At 46.9% G+C, this 25,986-nt stretch overlaps 1 protein-coding gene across 3 annotated transcripts in view; it reads right to left on the reverse strand.

Annotated features, from left to right (window-relative positions):
- Window positions 1-25,986, reverse strand: part of LOC106565696 (uncharacterized) — a 67,810-nt gene that overhangs the window by 15,184 nt on the left and 26,640 nt on the right. For 2 of the 3 annotated variants that reach the window (XR_014379195.1, XM_045704322.2), the window contains exons 2-4: window positions 16,057-16,574; window positions 10,984-11,500; window positions 205-2,268 (exon numbers count right to left, since the gene is read on the reverse strand). Coding sequence is in view for 2 of the 3 variants with exons in the window: in XM_045704322.2 (XP_045560278.2) it covers window positions 205-2,268; window positions 10,984-11,500; window positions 16,057-16,574 (3,099 nt within the window). In the remaining variant the exon portion in view is untranslated. The remainder of the gene's footprint in view (window positions 1-204; window positions 2,269-10,983; window positions 11,501-16,056; window positions 16,575-25,986) is intronic. The other variant, XM_045704379.2, reaches the window with a different exon arrangement.

Consider the following 25,986-nt stretch of genomic DNA (forward strand, 5'->3'; position numbering starts at 1 on the left):
GAACCCGAAGACAGGTTGCAGAGGAGAGGCAGTGGAAGCAGCGGGAGGGAACAGCAGATAGTCAGTTGCCATAGAGATAAATAGAGGGCTCATCGTTGCATCAACTGTGGCAGTCGCTGAGAGAAGAAGAAGAAGCTGAGGCCCTGTTGAGACACACCCCCCCCCCCCCCCCCCCCCAACTTCCCAGTAAACATGTGACCTCACCTGATCTGCTGATTGGCTGGCGGATGCGTCTCCTGGGGCATGCCAGCATGCGACGCACCAATCACTGGCTGCGCAGTGGAGAAAAGGGGTGCGGCCGAGACAGTGCTTACCGATGACCTCACAGTAGCAGGGGGCGGGGCAGGGAGAGAGGAGAGAGCTGGACAGGAAGAGGTGTTACTTTCAGCAGTTAGAGAGGAAGGAGCGGAGAAGAAGAAGGAGGAGGCTGCGAGGAGGTCAGAAGTGTCATGCTGCTGGACAAAGGACAACGACCCCAGGGTTACAACGCCGGGGTCGCTGCCGAACGATGGAGTCAGGTCCTCAACGCTGTTCATACTTGTGCCCTCTGAGAGGGACCGTTGGACTACAACGGACTCCACACGAGGGTGTTCTGAGTATTGGTCCTCTGATTTGTAATCCTCAATGTCTTCATTGACCTTCTCACCACTAGATGTCCCAGTACTGGACTGAAATGTTTTTAGTGGACTGTGAGCTTGAGAGCTGAAAGAGTGTAGAAGTGCATCGGAAAGTTCTGCTGAGTTATATGATTTTAAGTCCATGCCGATTGGCCAGTCTATCCTTGCTTCAGAGGAAGTGGTCTTCTCTTTATCAACACGCATGGCTCCCAGGTGGGACGTGGCTCGATCTAATGTGTCCGACTGGATGACATCATCAAGAGCGGCCCAGCATCGATCGTCAGAGAACTCCCCCATCAAGTCTAAAGCAGCCATGTTGTCTGAGCCAGTGGCAGAGTGGAATGATGCAGTCTCAGCCTTAGTGTAGGACATGTCTTCCTCACAGAGGGGAGTGTCAGCAGAGGACATCTTCTCAGCCTTAGTGTAGGACATGTCTTCCTCACAGAGGGGAGTGTCAGCAGAGGACATCTTCTCAGCCTTAGTGTAGGACATGTCTTCCTCACAGAGGGGAGTGTCAGCAGAGGACATCGTCTCAGCCTTAGTGTAGGACATGTCTTCCTCACAGAGGGGAGTGTCAGCAGAGGACATCTTCTCAGCCTTAGTGTAGGACATGTCTTCCTCACAGAGGGGAGTGTCAGCAGAGGACATCCTCTCAGCCTTAGTGTAGGACATGTCTTCCTCACAGAGGGGAGTGTCAGCAGAGGACATCTTCTCAGCCTTAGTGTAGGACATGTCTTCCTCACAGAGGGGAGTGTTAGCAGAGGACATCTTCTCAGCCTTAGTGTAGGACATGTCTTCCTCACAGAGGGGAGAGTTAGCAGAGGACATCTTCTCAGCCTTAGTGTAGGACATGTCTTCCTCACAGAGGGGAGTGTTAGCAGAGGACATCGTCTCAGCCTTAGTGTAGGACATGTCTTCCTCACAGAGGGGAGAGTTAGCAGAGGACATCTTCTCAGCCTTAGTGTAGGACATGTCTTCCTCACAGAGGGGAGAGTTAGCAGAGGACATCTTCTCAGCCTTAGTGTAGGACATGTCTTCCTCACAGAGGGGAGTGTCAGCAGAGGACATCCTCTCAGTCTTCGGGAGCGGAGGGAGCGATCTCTGGCTAGTTTTGACTGTTGCTGCTTCTTCTTCTTTGTCCTTAGTGTTGGCACTCTTCTCTTCTGGAGGAGGTTTTAGGAAGGGTCTTTGTTCCTTCATACCAGTGTTAGTGCAGTCTTGTGTTAGGGGCAGGATGGGTACGGGGTTAGGGTTGGTAGACCAGGTTTGCGGTGCTACTGAGATACGGGAGGTGAAGCTAGAACAACAGGGGGGCAGATGGGGCTGGGCAGAGTTAAGGTTTAGAGCTCGGTCAGCTAAGAGTTCCTCATAGAAAGGGTTACACTGGAGGAGAGAGAGGAACGGGTTGGAGGGAGACATTGTGGGAGGAGACGGGCTGAAGGGGTTAGTGTGACGGAGTGAGGTGCCCAGTGAGTTAGGATCTACAGGGAGGTGAGGGGGGCCCCAGGACAGCAGACCAGGGGTATGGGGGGTGAGACCAGGGGTAAGAGGGGTGAGACTAGGGGTATGGGGAGTGAGACCAGGGGTAAGAGGGGTGAGACTAGGGGTATGGGGAGTGAGGTGAGGGCCTGAGCTAGGTGACACCACCGGGCTGTGAAAGGAAGGCACACACAGTCCTCTCGATTAGTGATGTTTGTTTACAAGGCTAACCTCAGACCTGCAGTTGTACTGGACATTGTCAGTGGTACACCAAATCAACTGCAAATGTTGAGTGGATAATACCTTGAATTCTGAATTTAAAATTTTTTTTAATAAAAAGGTCATTCCTTAGCATGTAAAACTCTGAGGCATTATCCCCCGACAGACTAAACCAACCAGTGGTCGGCCTGATGTAGTAAAACTGAATAGCTTTCAATGTCCCCCATACCTGTCCTGTACCTCAACCCCTTTAATCAAAGTCAGTCTGGCTTTTAACTCCAGTCCTGTGACAAGATGTTGAGCGAAAGACAGATGACGTAATGTTTAGCCTGAGAGATGATGCACCATGACTGAGCGGTACCACTACCACCGTACTGGAGAACATGGGGATGTGTAGTCGTAGACCCGTTTGTAGCCTGGTGCCAGATCGGACTCTGATGGGAGTCCAAACATACAGGACCCTCATCCGTCTGAACCTTCGTTGTATTATAAACAGGTCTTACAAAAAGTACACACCTCATTAGGAACCGCTTCAGGAATTTACGCCTTTCCTACGCACTTCTCAATATTTGGTGTTCAGACTCACCTGATGCAGGTGCTTATAACAGGTTTTGCAGGCGTGGTTTCGTTGCAACGCTCTGAATAAACGTAATTCAACTGCTGAAAACCCTCCCACTTGCTGGCCAACAGGTTTTCTCGTGGAGTTTTTAATTCAATAGGGTTTTCAGTACATTTATCTGAAGCCATCCCTTTAAATATCTGAAGCCATCCCTTTAAATATCTGAAGCCATCCCTTTAAATATCTGAAGCCATCCCTTTAAATACTGCACACCTTTTAATGTTGTCGACAGACTAGATTACATGGAGAGAACGGGTTCTGAGATCAATTTAAAAAAGCCATGTAAATAAAGCAATGACGGTTTTTACTCCCCCCTATCTGAGATATCTACTGCAGCCCTCATCCTCCACATACAACACCCGTTCTGACAGTCACATTCTGTTAAAGGTTCCCAAAGCACACACATCCCTGGGACGCTCCTCTTTTCAGTTCTCTGCAGCTAGCGACTGGAACGAGCTGCAACAAACACTCAAACTGGACAGTTTTATCTCCATCTCTTCATTCAAAGACTCAAATCATGGAGACTCTTACTGACAGTTGTGGCTGCTTTGCGTGATGTATTGTTGTCTCTACCTTCTTGACCTTTGTGCTGTTGTCTGTGCCCAATAACGTTTGTACCATGTTTTGTGATGCTACCATGTGTTTCTACCATGTTGTTGTCATGTTGTGTGGCTACCATGCTGTGTTGTCATGTTGTGTTTCTACCATGCTGTGTTGTCATGTTGTGTTTCTACCATGCTGTGTTGTCATGTTGTGTTTCTACCATGCTGTGTTGTCATGTTGTGTTGCTACCATGCTGTGTTGTCATGTTGTGTTTCTACCATGCTGTGTTGTCATGTTGTGTTTCTACCATGCTGTGTTTCTACCATGCTGTGTTGTCATGTTGTGTTTCTACCATGCTGTGTTGTCATGTTGTGTTTCTACCATGCTGTGTTGTCATGTTGTGTTTCTACCATGCTGTGTTGTCATGTTGTGTTTCTACCATGCTGTGTTGTCATGTTGTGTTTCTACCATGCTGTGTTTCTACCATGCTGTGTTTCTACCATGCTGTGTTTCTACCATGCTGTGTTGCTACCATGCTGTGTTTCTACCATGCTGTGTTGCTACCATGCTGTGTTTCTACCATGCTGTGTTGTCATGTTGTGTTTCTACCATGCTGTGTTGTCATGTTGTGTTTCTACCATGCTGTGTTGTCATGTTGTGTTTCTACCATGCTGTGTTGTCATGTTGTGTTTCTACCATGCTGTGTTGTCATGTTGTGTTTCTACCATGCTGTGTTGTCATGTTGTGTTTCTACCATACTGTGTTGTCATGTTGTGTTGCTACCATGCTGTGTTGTCATGTTGTGTTTCTACCATGCTGTGTTTCTACCATGCTGTGTTGTCATGTTGTGTTTCTACCATGCTGTGTTGTCATGTTGTGTTGCTACCATGCTGTGTTGTCATGTTGTGTTTCTACCATGCTGTGTTGTCATGTTGTGTTGCTACCATGCTGTGTTGTCATGTTGTGTTTCTACCATGCTGTGTTGTCATGTTGTGTTGCTACCATGTTGTGTTGTCATGTTGTGTTGCTACCATGTTGTGTTGTCATGTTGTGTTTCTACCATGTTGTTGTCATGTTGTGTTTCTACCATGCTGTGATGTCATGTTGTGTTTTTACCATGTTGTGTTGTCATGTTGTGTTTCTACCATGCTGTGTTGTCATGTTGTGTTTCTACCATGCTGTGTTGTCATGTTGTGTTTCTACCATACTGTGTTGTCATGTTGTGTTGCTACCATGCTGTGTTGTCATGTTGTGTTTCTACCATGCTGTGTTTCTACCATGCTGTGTTGTCATGTTGTGTTTCTACCATGCTGTGTTGTCATGTTGTGTTGCTACCATGCTGTGTTGTCATGTTGTGTTTCTACCATGCTGTGTTGTCATGTTGTGTTGCTACCATGCTGTGTTGTCATGTTGTGTTTCTACCATGCTGTGTTGTCATGTTGTGTTGCTACCATGTTGTGTTGTCATGTTGTGTTGCTACCATGTTGTGTTGTCATGTTGTGTTTCTACCATGTTGTTGTCATGTTGTGTTTCTACCATGCTGTGATGTCATGTTGTGTTTCTACCATGTTGTTGTCATGTTGTGTTGCTACCATGTTGTGTTGTCATGTTGTGTTTCTACCATGTTGTTGTCATGTTGTGTTTCTACCATGTTGTTGTCATGTTGTGTTTCTACCATGTTGTGTTGTCATGTTGTGTTGCTACCATGTTGTTGTCATGTTGTGTTTCTACCATGCTGTGATGTCATGTTGTGTTTTTACCATGTTGTTGTCATGTTGTGTTGCTACCATGCTGTGTTGTCATGTGTTTCTGCCTTGCTATGTTGTCGTCTTAGGTCTCTGTGTAGTGCTGTGTCTCTCTTGTTGTGATGTGTGTTTTGGCCTATATTTATATTGTATTTATTAGGTTTAGGAAAGTATTTATAAACCGTAAAAACATTGCTATTCTTGTGCTTCAGTTCAAGGTCAGAAAATCCATATCCAGAGAAAAGAGCATGAAAAAGAATAACATTCCATTTCTGTGATCTGGGGCCGTCATGCTCAGTATACAGGAAGGGTTAGTAGGCTTCAAACCCATTATGAAACCAGGGGACATATCCACAGTCTCAGAGTGATGACATCATGGGATCAGTTCCTTATATGGAGAGTGGAGGGGGGGGACGACCTGACCCCAGATCAGCACTCTGTGCTTTCTACAGACGATTCATATGTAGCATATGAGGAGATTTCAGTGGTGGGGGTCTGTTACAACCTGTCTCAAGATTGTAACAATGGGAAACCCCACACTGAGTAAATGAATTTCTTCCATAAATAAAGTAAAACACTCACAACAATAATCAGATGAGGCATGAAGGTCACTAAATTAGGTGTCAACTGCCAAAGCCACAAATAAACAACCAAAGGTATGCATGGAGAGAGGAATCTCTTGCTGAATGGGGGGGGGGGAACAGTGGCTTTATGCCACAGCTGAGCTTTCACAGGTGTACCCAATCAGCACTGACCACTCTCCCAGCTCCGCCCACCCACCAATCTCCCGCAGGAAGTCAGCACAGCAAAACCCAGTAGACAGAGCAGGGAGGGACCGTCACACCACCACCCATAAAAACGGGGACCTCCCATGTCCTCGAAAAACAAAACCAAAAATGTTTTAATAAACACACGCAATAAACAATAGAAATGTACTTGCACTCCCTAGACAGCCAACCACACAGGTCCACCGCTTAACCCACAACACCAGCTTTAGTAACCATGGCGCCTGGACGCAAATTAAGAAAAAGAGAGGAAGAGAGAGAGAGACCAAGAGAGAGAGAGACCAAATTGTCGGAGAACAGACAACACAGTATTAAAACAGGACGACTTAGGAAACGGCACACGGGACGACGAATCCGCCAAAACATCGTCCACCCCCTTTAGTATGACGAATCTCGAGGGGAAAAGCTTGAAGGTACCACCGCATCAACCTCTGGTTCAGGACACTGCAACGAGTGTAAAAAAAATGTGAGTGGGTTATGATCAGTATATACACAACTAGGAGGTACTACACCCGAAGTGTTGTAGAGCCCAGATCAGGGCAAGAGCCTCCGTCCAGTCTCGGTCCAACTCAGTCCAGTAAGCAACGACGACTTCAAGGTCTGATGGAACCGTCCCAGGGCTCCCTGACTCTGTGTATGATATGATATGCGGTCGCAAGATTGTGTCTGATGCGAAGTTGGCGTAACACCTGTGAAAATATACGTGAGAAGTGAAGTTGGAACCTTGATCGCTTTGAATAATTTTGGGTATTTCCCGAAAACTTGCATTAACACCTGCTAACCATGTGTATGTGACAAATAAATTTGATTTGATAAACGCGAATCCGACCATCACCCCTGGTGAGACAAAACCGCGAGTCGTCAGTGAAGAGCACGGTCCAGTGACGGTGGATTTGTGCCCATTGGCAATGTTGTTGCCGGTGATGTCTGGTGAGGACCTGCCTTACAACAGGCCTACAAGCCCTCAGTCCAGCCTCTCTCAGCCTATTGCGGACAGTCTGAGCACTGATGGAGGGATTGTGCGTTCCTGGTGTAACTCGGGCAGTTGTTGTTGCCATCCTGTACCTGTCCCGCAGGTGTGATGTTCGAATGTACCGATCCTGTGCAGGTGTTGTTACACGTGGTCTGCCACTGTGAGGACAATCAGCTGTCCGTCCTGTCTCCCTGTAGCGCTGTCTTAGGCGCCTCACAGTACGGACATTGCAATTTATTGCCCTGGCCACATCTGCAGTCCTCATGCCTCCTTGCAGCATGCCTAAGGCACGTTCACGCAGATGTGCAGGGACCCTGGGCATCTTTCTTTTGGTGTTTTTCAGAGTCGGTAGAAAGGCCTCTTTAGTGTCCTAAGTTTTCAGAACTGTGACCTTAATTGCCTACCGTCTGTAAGCTGTTAGTGTCTTAACGACCGTTCCACAGGTGCATGTTCATTAATTGTTTATGTTTCATTGAACAAGCATGGGAAACAGTGTCTTACCCAGAAAAGTGTTTAGATAATCTAGCGTTATTAAACTCAGCAAAAAAAGGAACGTCCCTTTTTCAGGACCCTGTCTTTCAAAGATCATTCGTAAAAATCAAAATCACTTCACAGATCTTCATTGTAATGGATATTTTTGTTGTTGATTTTTACGAATTATCTTTGAAAAAAAAGATTTCTTCTGAAAAAGGGACGTTCCTTTTTTTGCTGAGTTTAATAACGCTAGATTATCGAAAAACTTTTCGATGCTCATTCAGGGGAAAACATACATTCTTATAAATAAAGTGTTGAACAAAGTGTTGACAGTGCTGAAAAACAACTTAAACATGAACTTACTCATAAAAACAGCAGCTCTTTGCTGTATTCATTGAGTCTCTCTAGTCGTGGTTTTAAAAGTTTAGAAATTCCGACAATAACAACTTTGCTGTGCGTTCCAAGGCTTATTTTTACAGTCTATTGGTGTGATGAAACTGTTGACACGGTGATCTGACCTCTGATTGGCTGTGTGTTCGAGGCTTCTTTCTATTGGTGTGAGGAAACTGTTGACACGGTGATCTGACCTCTGATTGGCTGTGTGTTCGAGGCTTCTTTCTATTGGTGTGAGGAAACTGTTGACACGGTGATCTGACCTCTGATTGGCTGTGTGTTCGAGGCTTCTTTCTATTGGTGTGAGGAAACTGTTGACACGGTGATCTGACCTCTGATTGGCTGTGTGTTCGAGGCTTCTTTCTATTGGTGTGAGGAAACTGTTGACACGGTGATCTGACCTCTGATTGGCTGTGTGTTCGAGGCTTCTTTCTATTGGTGTGAGGAAACTGTTGACACGGTGATCTGACCTCTGATTGGCTGTGTGTTCGAGGCTTCTTTCTATTGGTGCGAGGAAACTGTTGACACGGTGATCTGACCTCTGATTGGCTCTCTGGGCCTGCCGGGTAGGCGGAGTTCTACCTTCGTGATAACGCGAGGCTTTATCGTTGTTGTTGTTTTAACAGAAATGTTTGGTGACTGACTAGGAATGCCTTGGGAGATCGACCAGTCTATCACGATCAACCGGTTGTAGAAGCACCTTTGGCAGCGATTACAGCTGTGGGTGTTTCTGGGTAATTCTCTAAGAGCTTTAAACACCTGGATTGTGCAACATTTGACCATTATTCTTTTCAAAATTCTTCACATTCTGTCACATTGGTCGTTGATCATTGCTATGTTCATGTGTTGCCATAGATTATCAAGTAGATTTATGTCAGAACTGTAACTAGGCCACTGTCTTCTTGGTAAGCATATCAAGTGTAGATTTGGTCTGGTGTTTTAGGTTATTGTCCTGCTGAAAGGTGAATTCATCCCCCAGTGGCTGGTGGAGAGCAGACTGAACCAGGTTCTCCTCTAGGATTTTGCCTGTACTTAGCTCCATTCTGTTTATTTTTTATCCTGAAAAACTCCCAAGTCATTAATGATTTACAAGCATACCCATAACATGATGCAGCCACCACTATGCTTGAAAATATGGAGAGTGGTACTCAGTAATGTCTCCCTCATGGCCCAGGTAGAGGTCCAGTCTCCCTCAAGGCCCAGGTGTCTACATACACAATAGACACATACCAGTTTAGATGGATCCAGCTCAGAGAGGCCCAGCTCAGAGAGGCCCAGCTCAGAGAGGCCCAGCTCAGAGAGGCCCAGCTCAGAGAGGCCCAGCTCAGAGAGGCCCAGCTCATGAGCTCCATCAGCAGCAGATTTTCACACAAAAACATCAGCGCAATATGCAACAATTTCAAATATTTTACTGAGTTACAGTTCATAGAAGGAAATCAGTCAATTGAAATAAATTCATTAGGCTCTAATCTATGGATTTCAAATGACTGATTACAGATATGCATCTGTTCATCACATATAAAAAAAGGTAGGGGTGTGGATCAGAAAACCAGTCAGTATCTGGTGTGACCACCATTTGTCTCATGCAGCGCGACACATCTCCTTCACATTGAGTTGATCAGGCTGTTGATTGTGGCCTGTGGAATGTTGGTCCCACTCCTCTTCAATGGCTGTGTGAAGTTACTGGATATTGGCAGGAACTGGAAACACGCTGTCGTACACGTCGATCCAGAGCATCCCAAACATGCTCAATGGGTGACATGTCTGGTGAGTATGCAGGCCATGGAAGAACTGGGACATTTTCAACTTCCAGGAATTGTGTACAGATCCTTGTGACATGGCTGTGCATTATGCTGAAACTTTACGTAACTCCCAAGTTGACTTCAATATTTGTGCATAAAGGCATTTCCACTGCCATTTCTCGCATAATTCATTTTGATCTGTCTGCATTTATAAAATTGTACCAAAAACTTCCTGTTGCCGGATATGATGTATTTTTATATGGTATGAATACTAGCATTAAAACTGTGGATGGAAACATGGTCACTAACTCCAACCTGCCCCGAGTAGAAACCTTTGGCACTTCAACAACATGACTCAATGACTCCAACCTGCCCCGAGTAGAAACCTTTGGCACTTCAACAACATGACTCAATGACTCCAACCTGCCCCGAGTAGAAACCTTTGGCACTTCAACAACATGACTCAAGGACTCCAACCTGCCCCGAGTAGAAACCTTTGGCACTTCAACAACATGACTCAAGGACTCCAACCTGCCCCGAGTAGAAACCTTTGGCACTTCAACAACATGACTCAAGGACTCCAACCTGCCCCGAGTAGAAACCTTTGGCACTTCAACAACATGACTCAAGGACTCCAACCTGCCCCGAGTAGAAACCTTTGGCACTTCAACAACATGACTCAAGGACTCCAACCGCCCCGAGTAGAAACCTTTGGCACTTCAACAACATGACTCAAGGACTCCAACCTGCCCCGAGTAGAAACCTTTGGCACTTCAACAACATGACTCAATGACTCCAACCTGCCCCGAGTAGAAACCTTTGGCACTTCAACAACATGACTCAAGGACTCCAACCTGCCCCGAGTAGAAACCTTTGGCACTTCAACAACATGACTCAAGGACTCCAACCTGCCCCGAGTAGAAACCTTTGGCACTTCAACAACATGACTCAAGGACTCCAACCTGCCCCGAGTAGAAACCTTTGGCACTTCAACAACATGACTCAAGGACTCCAACCGCCCCGAGTAGAAACCTTTGGCACTTCAACAACATGACTCAATGACTCCAACCTGCCCCGAGTAGAAACCTTTGGCACTTCAACAACATGACTCAAGGACTCCAACCTGCCCCGAGTAGAAACCTTTGGCACTTCAACCAGTTGTCAACAGTCTAATAAGGCTAACCATCCCTTACATATCATATCCTTTAAATCCTTTTCTTTGGTTTTCTAGTAACATGATACAAACTTATCCTGGGTTGTGTGTGGACATCTTTGGGACAAACCAGTTGTCATCTATAATATTGTCAGTGGAGGTTCCCCCCCATCTTTCTGAGCTGTTTACGTCACTCTGTGTTCTAACCTGTTAACACCCAGTAGTGGTCATTCTTTCTCACCTGGGTTTGTTATGGTTGTCCTTTGATCCAAACCATCCTTTGTGTTTCTCGCCTGGGCCAGAGTCAGAGTTCGAGGCCTGTTCAGACTCATCCAGACAGTCCCTGCTCCGTTTCCTCCCCTGGCTGTCTCTGTCTGACTCCTCCCTGGCCCCCTCGCCCATCCCCTGGCCAGCCTGCTCCAGGGCCGCTGCGATGACCACCTTCTCCTCCTCCCCTGCCTTGTCAAAAGACCAGCGCCGGCCGTCCGCAGCGGGACCTTTAGGGAGGAGGACAGGGAGCTCCTCTCTCCGCTGGCTGAGGTTCTGGAGGGATTGGGAAAGAGGAAGGTTCTTCTTCACCAGGGCTAGAGGATCTAAGGGTACTACGGGGTTCCCCGGGCAAGGGTCCAGGATGGTGTTGTACACATGGCTTCCATTGATGCAGACAGGCTGAGGCACAGGGATGTTGATCTCTCCAGACTCGTCAGTGAACTCGCATGTATAGGAGGCCAGCTTGGGAGACGACTCTGCCGTATGATCTGTGGAGGGGGAAAGAGAGAGAGATGCTAGTGCTTGAACAGTATGTCTTTTCATGACAGGAAAAGTCAAGCAGAGAGCGACAATGTATGTAATGAAACGTTTAAAGTAGGGATGTGACGATTCACATCGGTCCCGATCAAAATGAAGCATGCATCACTCAGAAAATCTATTAACGTTACGAATCGCTGATTCACTGAAATGTTACACTACTATTACTCTGATAGAGGGTGGTGGGGTGGTGGATGGTGGTAGAGGGGTGGTAGATGGTGGTAGTGGGGTGGTGGATGGTGGTAGAGGGGTGGTAGATGGTGGTAGTGGGGTGGTAGATGGTGGTGTGGGGTGGTAAATAATGGTAGTGGGGTGGTAAATGGTGGTAGTGGGGTGGTAGATGGTGGTAGTGGGGTGGTAGTGGGGTGGTAAATGGTGGTAGTGGGGTGGTAGACGGTGGTAGTGGGGTGGTAGATGGTGGTAGTGGGGTGGGGTGGTAAATGGTGGTAGTGGGGTGGTAGTGGGGTGGTAGATGTGGTAGTGGGGTGGTAAATGGTGGTAGATGGTGGTAGTGGGGTGGTAAATGGTGGTAGTGGGGTGGTAGATGGTGGTAGTGGGGTGGTAGATGGTGGTAGTGGGGTGGTAGATGGTGCTAGTGGGGTGGTAGTGGGGTGGTGGATGGTGGTAGTGGGGTGGTAAATGGTGGTAGTGGGGTGGTAGATGGTGGTAGTGGGGTGGTAGATGGTGGTAGTGGGGTGGTAAATGGTGGTAGTGGGGTGGTAAATGGTGGTAGTGGGGTGGTGATGGTGGTAGTGGGGTGGTGAGGGTGGTAGACGGTGGTAGTGGGGTGGTAAATGGTGGTAGTGGTGTGGTAAATGGTGGTAGCGGGGTGGTAGATGGTGGTAGCGGGGTGGTGTAGTGGGGTGGGGTGGTAAATGGTGGTAGTGGGGTGGTAGATGGTGGTAGTGGGGTGGTAGATGGTGGTGTGGGGTGGTAAATGGTGGTAGTGGGGTAGTAAATGGTGGTAGTGGGGTGGTAGATGGTGGTAGTGGGGTGGTGGTAGTGCGGTGGTAGATGGTGGTAGTGGGGTGGTAGATGGTGGTAGTGGGGTGGTAGATGGTGGTAGTGGGGTGGTAGATGGTGGTAGTGGGGTGGTAAATGGTGGTAGTGGGGTGGTGATGGTGGTAGACGGTGGTAGTGGGGTGGTAAATGGTGGTAGTGGTGTGGTAAATGGTGGTAGCGGGGTGGTAGATGGTGGTAGCGGGGTGGTGTAGTGGGGTGGGGTGGTAAATGGTGGTAGTGGGGTGGTAGATGGTGGTAGTGGGGTGGTAAATGGTGCTAGATGGTGGTAGTGGGGTGGTAGATGGTGGGAGTGGGGTGGTGGATGGTGGTAGAGGGGTGGTAGATGGTGGGAGTGGGGTGGTGTAGTGGGGTGGTGTAGTGGGGTGGTAAATGGTGGTAGTGGGGTGGTATGTGGTAGTGGAGTGGTAGTGGGGTGGTGTAGTGGGGTGGTAGAGGGGTGGTGGATGGTGGTAGTGGGGTGGTAAATGGTGGTAGTGGGTGGTGTAGTGGGGTGGGGTGGTAAATGGTGGTAGTAGGGTGGTAGATGGTGGTAGTGGGGTGGTAAATGGTGGTAGATGGTGGTAGTGGGGTGGTAGATGGTGGTAGTGGGGTGGTGTAGTGGGGTGGTAAATGGTGGTAGTGGGGTGGTAGACGGTGGTAGTGGGGTGGTAGATGGTGGTAGTGGGGTGGGGTGGTAAATGGTGGTAGTGGGGTGGTAGTGGGGTGGTAGATGTGGTAGTGGGGTGGTAAATGGTGGTAGATGGTGGTAGTGGGGTGGTAAATGGTGGTAGTGGGGTGGTAGATGGTGGTAGTGGGGTGGTAGATGGTGGTAGTGGGGTGGTAGATGGTGCTAGTGGGGTGGTAGATGGTGGTAAATGGTGGTAGTGGGGTGGTAGATGGTGGTAGTGGGGTGGTAAATGGTGGTAGTTGGGTGGTGTAGTGGGGTGGTAAATGGTGGTAGTGGGGTGGTAGATGGTGGTAGTGGGGTGGTAAATGGTGGTAGTGGGGTGGTAGATGGTGGTAGATGGTGGTAGTGGGGTGGTAGATGGTGGTGGTAGTGGGGTGGTAAATGGTGGTAGTGGGGTGGTAGATGGTGGTAGATGGTGGTAGTGGGGTGGTAGATGGTGGTGGTAGTGGGGTGGTAAATGGTGGTAGTGGGGTGGTAGATGGTGGTAGTGGGGTGGTAAATGGTGGTAGTGGGGTGTGGGGTGTGGCTCAGGGTGTGGCTCAGTTGGTAGAGCATGGTGTTTGGAACGCCAGCATGGTGTGTGCAACGCCAGGGTTGTGGGTTCGATTCCCACGGGGGGCCAGTACAAAAAAATGCATGAAATGAAATGTATGCATTCACTACTGTAAGTCGCTCTGGATAAGAGCGTCTGCTAAATGACTAAAAATGTTTAAAAAAAATAAATAATAAAAAATGGTAGATGGTGGTAGTGGGGTGGTAGTGGGGTGGTGGATGGTGGTAGTGGGGTGGTGGATGGTGGTAGTGGGGTGGTGGTAGTGGGGTGGTGGATGGTGGTAGTGGGGTGGTGGATGGTGGTAGTGGGGTGGTGGTAGTTGGGTGGTGGATGGTGGTAGTGGGGTGGTGGATGGTGGTAGTGGGGTGGTAAATGGTGGTAGTGGGGTGGTAAATGGTGGTAGTGGGGTGGTAGTGGGGTGGTGGTAGTGGGGTGGTGGTGGATGGTGGTAGTGGGGTGGTGGATGGTGGTAGTGGGGTGGTGGTAGTGGGGTGGTGGTAGTGGGGTGGTGGATGGTGGTAGTGGGGTGGTGGATGGTGGTAGTGGGTGGTTTAGGTTGGTTGATGGTGGGTAAACAACAGGGATCAACTAGATTCAGTCCATTTGATCGGATGGTCACGGGGGCTGGACCGAAATAATAAATCATGTGTAGACTGTAAACTGACTCCGGAGCATCACCATCTGGCACTCCGACAGACGAATCTGGGATGCCAGATGCCAGGAGAACGCTACCTGCCCGAATGCATAGTGCCAACTGTAAAGTTTGGTGGAGGAGGAATAATGGTCTGGAGCTGTTTTTCATGGTTCAGGCCCCTTAGTTCCAGTGAAGGGAAATCTTAACGCCACAGCATACAATGACATTCTAGACGATTATGTGCTTCCAACTTTGTGGCAACAGTTTGGGGAAGGCCGCAACTCTGCTGGGTTTTTCACGCTCAACTGTTTCCCGTGTGTATTGGGAATGGTCCAGCACCAAAAGGACATCCAGACAACTTGATACAACTGTGGGAAGCATTGGAGTCAACATGGGCCAGCATCCCTGTGGAACGCTTGACACCTTGTAGAGTCCATACCCCGAAGAATTAAAGCTGTTCTGAGGGCAAAAAGGGGAGCAACTCAATATTAGGAAGGTGTTCATAATGTTTTGTACACTTAGATATATCTATCTATCCATCTCTCTCTCAGTGGAGGCTGGTGGGGAGGAGCGACAAACTTCAACCGGTTCTCCCCATTAAGCAACGAATCAGAGGCTGAGCCTTCTCTGGTCTCTACTCCTCCCGTTACGGGGTCTGAGACGCCGAAGCCTCCCACCATCTGACAAATTGGCGACTCCATTACCCGCAGTATTAGACTTAAAACGAATCATCCAGCGATCATACACTGTTTACCAGGGGGCAGGGCTACCGACGTTAAGGCTAATCTGAAGACGGTGCTGGCTAAAGCTAAAACTGGCGAGTGTAGAGAGTATAGAGATATTGTTATCCACGTTGGCACCAACGATGTTAGGATAAAACAGTCAGAGGTCACCGAGCGCAACATAGCTTCAGCGTGTAAATTAGCTAGAAAGATGTGTTGGCATTGAGAAATTGCCTCTGGCCCACTACCAGTTAGACGGAGTGATGAGCTCTACAGCGGTCTCTCACAACTCTCTCCCTCCCGGAGGACCTGAGGACCATGCCTCAGCACTACCTGGCCTGATGACTCCTGACTATGCCCAATCCACCTGGTCGTGCTGGTGCTCCAGTTTCAACTGCTGCCTGCGGCTATGGAACCCTGACCTGATTACCGGACGTGCTACCTTGTCCCGGACCTGCTGTTTTTGACAGAGTGACTCTCTCTAGAATTTTTTTTTTTTTTTTTTTTACCTTTACTAGGCAAGTCAGTTAAGAACAAATTCTTATTTTCAATGACGGCCTAGGAACAGTGGGTTAACCGCCTTGTTCAGGGGCAGAACGACAGATTTGTACCTTGTCAGCTCGGGGATTCGAACTTGCAAACCTTTCGGTTACTAGTCCAATGCTCTAACCACTAGGCTACCCTGCCGCCCACGAATGCTCAGCTATGATAAGCCAACTGACATTTACTCCAGAGGTGCTGACCTGTTTCACCCTCGACAACCACTGTGATTATTATCTGACCCTGCTGGTCATCTATAAACACTTGAACATCTTGAAGAACAATATGGCCTTAATGGCCATGTACTCTTGTTATATTCCACTAGAAGGAATAACTAGGTATATATATATATGATGATTTCCTCTCACCAGGGCTGTCTGCTGTGAAGTTGCTGCTGTTGCTAGGCGAGTTAGACAGGTCAGACACCACTACAGAGATCCCAGCGGTGGGACTGAGACTCCCTCCCCTCGACGACGACTCACTACTCTCCGACCCTAGCGACGTGCTCGACCTCGTATCGGACGACTTCCTCAGTTTCCCTCGCAGGAAGAAGTTCCTCATCTTACTCCTCCGCCCCTCCCCTCCTTCATCGTCCTCATAGTCTTCCTCCCCGCCGCCATCGCTCGGCAACCGGTTCCTCATGCGGGAAACGGGTCCGTAGCCGCCCACAATAGTGGAAGCAGAGTCTTCATCAGAGTCCTTGCTGCTCCTCTTCTTGCCCTTGATGCGGTCCTTGATCTTGCCGAAGGTGGACCGGGGCTTGTCCTTACCCAGGGAGAGGTCGTACATGCTGGCTGTCAGGTTGTTCTTGGTGAACTGCACCGTCACCTGGATGTCCCCTCGCTCCTTCTCTTTCTTCCCAGTCTTGGAGTTCAGCTTGTACCACCTGGAATAGAGAAAGAGGGACGGGAATAAGATCACTTCATACTGGATCATATGTAGAGGGCTTAATGAACAAGGATTTGTTCTAGTTATAGTTTAACTTCAATAGGTAGAGATGGCAAGAGACATTTATAAACATACAATACCAGTCAAAAGTTTGGAAACACCTACTCATTCAAGGGTTTTTCTTGATTTATTACTAGAATAATATCGAAGACATCAAAACTATGAAATAACACATATGGAACTATGTAGTAACCAAAAAAGTATTAAACAAATCCAAATATATTTCATATTTTAGATTCTTTAAAGTAGCCACCCTTTGCCTTGATGACAGCTTTGCACACTCTTAGCATTCTCTCAACCAGCTTCACCTGGAATGCTTTTCCAGCAGTCTTGAAGGAGTTCCCACATATTCTGAGCACTTGTTGGCTGCTTTTCCTTCACTCTGCGGTCATCCCAAACCATCTCTATTGGGTTGAGGTTGGGTGATTGTGGATGAAAGGTCATCTGATGCAGCACTCCATCACTCTCCTTCTTGGTCAAATAGCCCTTTCACAGCCTGGATGTGTGTTGGGTCATTATCCTGTTGAAAAACAAAAATGATAGTCCCACTAAGCGCAAACCAGATGGGATGCAAAGCACCCCCACACCATCCCACCTCCTCCTCCATGCTTCACTGTGGGAACCACACATGCAGAGATCATCCGTTCACCTACTCTGCATCTCACAAAGACACGGCAATTGGAACCAAAAATCTCAAATTTGTTCTCAGACAAAAAGGACATATTTCCACCGGTCTATTGTCCATTGCTCGTGTTTCTTGGCCCAAGCAAGTCTCTTATTATTGGTGTCCTTTAGCAGTGGTTTCTTTGCAGCAATTCGACCATGAAGGCCTGATTCACGCAGTCTTCTCTGAACAGTTGATGTTGAGATGTGTCTGTTACTTTAACTCTGAAGCATTCATTTGGGTTGCAATTTCTGAGGCTCTGCAGCAGAGGTAACTCTGGGTCTTCCTTTCCTGTGGCGGTCCTCATTAAAGGCACACCTGTTAATACCTGATAATACCTCATGAAGCTGGTTGAGAGAATGCCTAGAGTTTGCAAAGTTGTCATCAAGTGAAAGGGTGGCAACTTTGAAGAATCTCAAATATATTTTGATTTGTTCCAACACTTTTTTGGTTACTACATGATTCCATATGTGTTATTTCATAGTTTGTATGTCTTCACTATTATTCTACAATGTAGAAATTAAAATAAAAACCTTTGACTGAGTAGGTGTGTCCAAACTTTTGACTGGTTCTGTATGTAGGAGGAGTGCTTTAAACGGATTGTCTAGCATTTCGTTATTTTACACATCAATAGTTAAGAGACGACAACTGAGATTACCCCCATTGAATTTCAACAGATCTAGTCTCAAAACATAACTATGCAAACAAATACCCCATTAAACTCCAATAGAGTGCATTAATGGTCTGTTTCCTCGAGCTGGAGACATAAAGGTGTCAGGTAAGACCGAGGAGAGACTGAATGAAACTATTGTTCATCGTAATGAGGTTAATCTGGCCTCACGTCCAGGGAGGGACTGAACACACACCCCGCGACCCCGCGACCCCGCTCCAGTGTGTGTGTGTGTGTGTGTGTGTGTGTGTGTGTGTGTGTGTGTGTGTGTGTGTGTGTGTGTGTGTGTTCAGATTTCCCATGATACATTCTGGCACCTTGTTATTGTTATCAGACCTGTTTTCCTCTCCCAGACATATTGTGCATCCCAAATGGCACCCTATTCCCTACATAGGGTTCTGGTAAAAACAAAAGTAGTAATAAAGGGCAACTACGTAGAGAATAGGGTGCCATTTGGGACACATCCTCTTCTAAACCCTGGCAAAACAACCACCAGGAAAACACTTTAACAATGAGTGGCTGGCCTTGATACAATGGCCATGTCAGAACAGCACAACACGGTCACCGTTACTGGCAGGCCATTCACAGACATGCCGCTGTGCTGCTGAAAACATCCCGAAAAAGGTAGCAGCTACAAACAGGAGACGACTTAACCATTCATATATTAGGCTGCTGCTAATAAAATATAGTTTTAAAAACAGCTACATGCAGTAGCTCTAAAACGGGCCGTAGCTCTAAAACGGGTCGTCGCTCTAAAACGGGTCGTAGCTCTAAAACGGGCCGTAGCTCTAAACTAAAACAGGCAGTAGCTCTAAACTAAAACAGGCCGTAGCTCTAAAACAGGCAGTAGCTCTAAAACGGGCCGTAGCTCTAAAACAGGCAGTAGCTCTAAACTAAAACAGGCAGTAGCTCTAAAACAGGCCGTAGCTTTAAAACAGGCCGTAGCTCTAAAACAGGCCGTAGCTCTAAAACAGGCAGTAGCTCTAAAACGGGCCGTAGCTCTAAAACAGGCAGTAGCTCTAAAACGGGCCGTAGCTTTAAAACAGGCAGTAGCTCTAAAACAGGCCGTAGCTCTAAAACAGGCAGTAGCTCTAAAACGGGCCGTAGCTTTAAAACAGGCAGTAGCTCTAAAACGGGCCGTAGCTCTAAAACAGGCCGTAGCTCTAAAACAGGCCGTAGCTCTAAAACAGGCCGTAGCCTTGAACTGTGTCAGGTACTGAATGACTCATGGGAAATTCTCAGATTCATTGTGTAGACACGCTGCTGTTGAAACCAGCCCAGCTGCTGTTAGCTAGTGTTATAGTAACTGGCAGGCAGATCTGAACCACTTAAATCAGACGCTAGGTGTGGACTAGCAGTGAAATGCTTACTCCCAGGCCCTTCCCAACAAAGTAGAGAGAAAGAAAATAGAGAATTAATAGAAAAGTAAAACATGTAATAACAAATACACAATGAGTAACAATAACATGGCTCTATACACTGGGTACCAGTACTGAGTCAATGATAACATGGCTCTATACACTGGGTACCAGTACTGAGTCAATGATAACATGGCTCTATACACTGGGTACCAGTACTGAGTCAATGATAACATGGCTCTATACACTGGGTACCAGTACTGAGTCAATGATAACATGGCTCTATGCACTGGGTACCAGTACTGAGTCAATGATAACATGGCTCTATACACTGGGTACCAGTACTGAGTCAATGATAACATGGCTCTATACACTGGGTACCAGTACTGAGTCAATGATAACATGGCTCTATACACTGGGTACCAGTACTGAGTCAATGATAACATGGCTCTATACACTGGGTACCAGTACTGAGTCAATGATAACATGGCTCTATACACTGGGTACCAGTACTGAGTCAATGATAACATGGCTATATACACTGGGTACCAGTACTGAGTCGATGATAACATGGCTCTATACACTGGGCACCAGTACTGAGTCAATGATAACATGGCTATATACACTGGGTACCAGTACTGAGTCAATGATAACATGGCTCTATACACTGGGTACCAGTACTGAGTCAATGATAACATGGCTATATACACTGGGTACCAGTACTGAGTCAATGATAACATGGCTCTATGCACTGGGTACCAGTACTGAGTCAATGACAACATGGCTCTATACACTGGGTACCAGTACTGAGTGAATGATAACATGGCTCTATACACTGGGTACCAGTACTGAGTCAATGATAACATGGCTCTATACACTGGATACCAGTACTGAGTCAATGATAACATGGCTCTATACACTGGGTACCAGTACTGAGTCAATGATAACATGGCTCTATACACTGGGTACCAGTACTGAGTCAATGATAACATGGCTCTATACACTGGGTACCAGTACTGAGTCAATGATAACATGGCTCTATACACTGGGTACCAGTACTGAGTCAATGATAACATGGCTATATACACTGGGTACCAGTACTGAGTCAATGATAACATGGCTCTATACACTGGGTACCAGTACTGAGTCAATGATAACATGGCTCTATACACTGGGTACCAGTACTGAGTCAATGATAACATGGCTCTATACACTGGGTACCAGTACTGAGTCAATGATAACATGGCTCTATACACTGGGTACCAGTACTGAGTCAATGATAACATGGCTCTATACACTGGGTACCAGTACTGAGTCAATGATAACATGGCTCTATACACTGGGTACCAGTACTGAGTCAATGATAACATGGCTCTATACACTGGGTACCAGTACTGAGTCAATGATAACATGGCTCTATACACTGGGTACCAGTACTGAGTCAATGATAACATGGCTATATACACTGGGTACCAGTACTGAGTCGATGATAACATGGCTCTATACACTGGGTACCAGTACTGAGTCAATGATAACATGGCTATATACACTGGGTACCAGTACTGAGTCAATGATAACATGGCTCTATACACTGGGTACCAGTACTGAGTCAATGATAACATGGCTATATACACTGGGTACCAGTACTGAGTCAATGATAACATGGCTCTATACACTGGATACCAGTACTGAGTCAATGACAACATGGCTCTATACACTGGGTACCAGTACTGAGTGAATGATAACATGGCTCTATACACTGGGTACCAGTACTGAGTCAATGATAACATGGCTCTATACACTGGATACCAGTACTGAGTCAATGATAACATGGCTCTATACACTGGGTACCAGTACTGAGTCAATGATAACATGGCTCTATACACTGGGTACCAGTACTGAGTCAATGATAACATGGCTCTATACACTGGGTACCAGTACTGAGTCAATGATAACATGGCTCTATACACTGGGTACCAGTACTGAGTCAATGATAACATGGCTATATACACTGGGTACCAGTACTGAGTCAATGATAACATGGCTCTATACACTGGGTACCAGTACTGAGTCAATGATAACATGGCTCTATACACTGGGTACCAGTACTGAGTCAATGATAACATGGCTCTATACACTGGGTACCAGTACTGAGTCAATGATAACATGGCTCTATACACTGGGTACCAGTACTGAGTCAATGATAACATGGCTATATACACTGGGTACCAGTACTGAGTCAATGATAACATGGCTCTATACACTGGGTACCAGTACTGAGTCAATGATAACATGGCTCTATACACTGGGTACCAGTACTGAGTCAATGATAACATGGCAGGGGTACGAGGTAATAACATGGCTCTATACACTGGGCACCAGTACTGAGTCAATGATAACATGGCTATATACACTGGGTACCAGTACTGAGTCAATGATAACATGGCTCTATACACTGGGTACCAGTACTGAGTCAATGATAACATGGCAGGGGTACGAGGTAATAACATGGCTATATACACAGAGTACCAGTACAGTCAATGTGCAGGGGTACGAGGTGACTGAGGTAAATACTGTATAACTAGGAATAAAGTCACAGATAAACAGTATCAGCGGTGTATGTGCTGAGGTAAAAAGTTTGTGCAGAAAATGCAGATTGTTTAACTATTTAACTAATAGCTACCAGAACTAACTATATGGAACAAAAATATAAAAAACGCAAAACATACAACAATTTAAATTTAAATAAATGAATGAGGCTGTCACGTCCTGGCCAGTATAAGGTTGTTTTTGTAGTTTGGTCAGGACGTGGCAGAGGGTATTTGTTTTATGTGGTTCGGGGTGGTGTGTTTGTGTAAAGGGTGTTTGATTTAGTATTTCCGGGGTTTTTGGTTGATGGTCTAATGTGTTTGTATTCTATGGTTAGTCTAGTGTGTGTGTTTCTATGTTTGGTTAATTGGGGTTGGGACTCTCAGTTGAAGGCAGGTGTTGTCTATCTGCCTTTGATTGAGAGTCCCATATATGAGGGTGTGTTTGTTATTGGTGGGTGATTATTCTGTGTTTAGCCTTGTGCCTTACCAGACTGGTTTTTTGTCGATTGTTCGTTCTTTGTTATTTTGGTGTTCATTTTGTATTTATTAAAAGAGCAAAATGAGCATACACATACCTGCTGCGTTTTGGTCCTCCATTTCCAACGACAAGCGTGACAGAGGCCCTAATCTATGGATTTCACATGACTGGGTAGGGGCGCAACCATGGGTGGGCCTGGGAGGGCATAGGCCCACCCACTTGGGAGCCAGGCCCACCCACTGGGCAGCTAGCTCAGCAAATCTGAATTTAGTTTTCCCCCCACAAAAGGGCATTATTACAGACAGAAATACTTCTCAGTTTCATCAGCTGTCCGGGTGGCTGGTCTCAGATTATACCACAGGTGAAGAAGCCAGATGTGGAGGTCCTGGACTGGTGTGGTTACGGTTGTGAGGCCAGATGGACGTACTGGACAAATTCTCAAAAAATGACATTGGAGGCGGCTTATAGTAGATATGAACATTAAATTCTCTGGCAACAGCTCTGGTGAACATTCCTGCAGTCAGCATGCCAATTGCACGCTCCCTCAAAACTTGAGACATCTGTGGCATTATGTTGTGTGACAAAACTGTTACCGCTTGCTGTGCAGTTGCAGAGAGAACAGTATGACTTGGCTGGCTGGCGTCTTTGAACATTTTTTGGGTTTTCCTCTGACACTGCCTTGAAAGCAGGTCTTGGATGGCAGTGAGCTCAGCCCCAGTGATGTACTGGGCCGTAAACACTACACTCTGTAGCGCCTTGCGGTAGGATGCTAAGCAGTTTTCCGTACCAAGCGGTGATGCAAAGAGTCAATATGCTCTCAATGGTGCAGCTGTAGAACCTTTTGTGGATCTGAGGGCCCATGCCAAATCTTTTCAACCTCCTGGAGGGGGAATAGGCTTTGTTTTCCCCTCTTCACGACATTGTTGGTGTATGGACCACGATAGATCCTTAGTAATGTGGACACCGAGGAACATGAAGCTCTCGACCTGCTCCAAAACAGCCCCGATGTAGACGGAACCTCTGTTTCCTGTTGTCCACGATCAGCTCCATTGTCTTGCTGACGTCGAGGGACAGGTTGTTGTCCTGGCACCACACTGCCAGGTCGCCAACCTCCTCCCTATAGGCTGTCTCATCGTCACCACTGTCATGTCAATGGAAAACTTAATGATGTTGTTGGGAGACGTGCCCGTCAGGAAGTCCAGGATCCAGTTGCAGAGGGAGGTGTTTAGTCCCAGGGTCCTTAGCTTAGTGATGAGCTTGGAGGACAATATGGTGTTGAACGCTGAGCTCTAGTCAATGAACAGTATTCTCACATAGGTTCCAGGGTGTCTGGGATGATGCAATGACCAGCCTTTCAAAAGCATTTCATGGCTACAGATGTGAGTGCTATGGGACGAGAGTCAATTAGACAGATTACCTTGGCGTTCTTGTGTACAGGGACTATGGTGGTCTGGTTGAAACATGTAGGTATTACAGATTGGGTCAGGAAGAGGTTGAAAATGTCAGTGAAGACACTTGCCAGTTGGTCAGCGCATGCTCTGAGTACGCGTCCTGGTAATCCGTCTGGCCCCGCAGCCTTGTGAATGTTGACCTGTTTAAAGTCTTACTCACGTCGGCTACAGAGAGCGTGATCACAGTCGTCCGGAACAGCTGGTGCTCTCATGCATCGTTCAGCATTGCTTGAGCGAGCATAGAAGGCATTTAGCTTTTCTGGTAGGCTCACATTACTGGGCAGCTCACGGCTGGGTTTCCCTTTGTAATCTATTGTTTGCAAGCCCTGCCACATCCAACGAGCATCAGAGCTGGTGTAGTACGATTTGATCTTAGTCGTGTATTGACACTTTGACTGTTTGCGTGATTTCTTATAAGCGTCCGAATTTGTGTCCAGCTCCTTGAAGGCGGTAGCTCTTGCCTTTAGCTCAGTGTGGATGCTGTCTGTAATCCATGGCTTCTGGTTGGGATATGTACGTATGGTCACTGTAGGGACGACGTCGTCGATGCACTTATTGATGAAGCCGATGACTGAGGTGGTGTAACTCCTCAATACCATCGGATGAATCCTGGAATATATTCCAGTATGCGCTAGTGAAACAGTCCTGTAGCCTAGCTTCTGCTTCATCGGACCAGTTTCATATTGAGCCCGTTACTGGTACTTCCTGTTTGAGTTTTTGCATGTAAGCAGGAATCAGGAGAATAGAGTTATGGTCAGATTTGCCAAATGGAGGGCGAGGGAGAGCTTTGTATGCGTTTGTGTGTGGAGTTTTTGCCTCTAATTGCACATGTGACATGCTGGTAGAAATGAGATAAAACTGATTTAAGTTTCCCTGCATTAAAATCCCCGGCCACTAGGAGCGCCGCCTCTGGATTAGTATTTTCTTGTTTGCTTATGACCGTATACAGCTGGTTGACTGTGGTCTTAGTGCCAGCATCAGTTTGTGGTGGTAAATAGACAACTACAAAAGAATATAGATGAAAACTCTCTTGGTAAATAGTATGGTCAACAGCTTATCATGAGTTATTTTAACTCAGGAGAGCAGTACCTCAAGACTTCCTTAATATTAGAGATCGTTCACCAGCTGTTGTTAAATAACAAACACACACTTCCTCCTTGAGCTTACCCGACGCTGCCGTTCTGACCTGCCGATGCATTGAAAAACCAGCTAGATGTACACCCATCTAGTACCAGGTCGGACCCCTCTGTCTCCAGAATGGCCTGAATTCTTCGGGACATGGAAAAATTGTTCAATTGATATAAAAGAGACCTAAAATTTGCCAGGAAAAAAAAACATTCCCCAAACCATTACACCACCGCCACCACCATGGGGGTTGGGGCCATGGACTGATGCTCTTTACGCCAAACCCTTCATCAGCATGATGCATCAGCATGATGCAACAAGAGCCGGGATTCGTTGGACCAGGCAAGGCTTATCCACTCCTCAATTGTCCAGTGTTGGTGATCGTGTCCTGGATCCCTGGAGCCACTTCTTCTTGTTTTTAGCTGATAGGAGTGGAACCCGGGGTGGTCAACTGCTGCAATAGTCCATTTTGCACGAGTTGTGCGTTCCGAGATGCCATTACTTGCCTGTTTGTAGCCCACATGTTAGCTTGAACAATTCTTGCCATTCTCTTTCGACCTCTCATCGCCCACAGGACTGCTGCTGACTGGAATTATTTTCCTTGTCGGATATTTCTGAGATACTGGAACAGGAGCGCCTGGCACCGAACGATCATACCACGCTCAAAGTCGCTTAGGTCACTTGTTTTGCTCATTCTAACGTTCAATCGAACAGTAACTGAATGCCTGTCTGCCTGCTTCATGTAGCAAGCCACGTGACTCACTGTCTGTATGCGAACAATTTTTTTGTGTTAATGGGGTGGTATACCTAATAAACTGGTGTGATACAGTTGAACTCAGTGACATACAGAATGACTCATGGGAAAGAATCATCTGCTCTAATATGACTGGCTGACAGCCAGATCACAGGAGTATGACTGGTAAAAGAGAATTTCCCCACCAGAAATACACCTCTGAAACATAACCTAAAAAAAAAGATAGTTCTTTGTTACGTGCACAAGTACAATGAAATGC

The sequence above is a fragment of the Salmo salar genome, chromosome 01 (assembly GCF_965601325.2).
Source record: "Salmo salar chromosome 01, fSalSal1, whole genome shotgun sequence".
In the NCBI taxonomy this organism is placed as follows: Eukaryota; Metazoa; Chordata; class Actinopteri; order Salmoniformes; family Salmonidae; genus Salmo; species Salmo salar.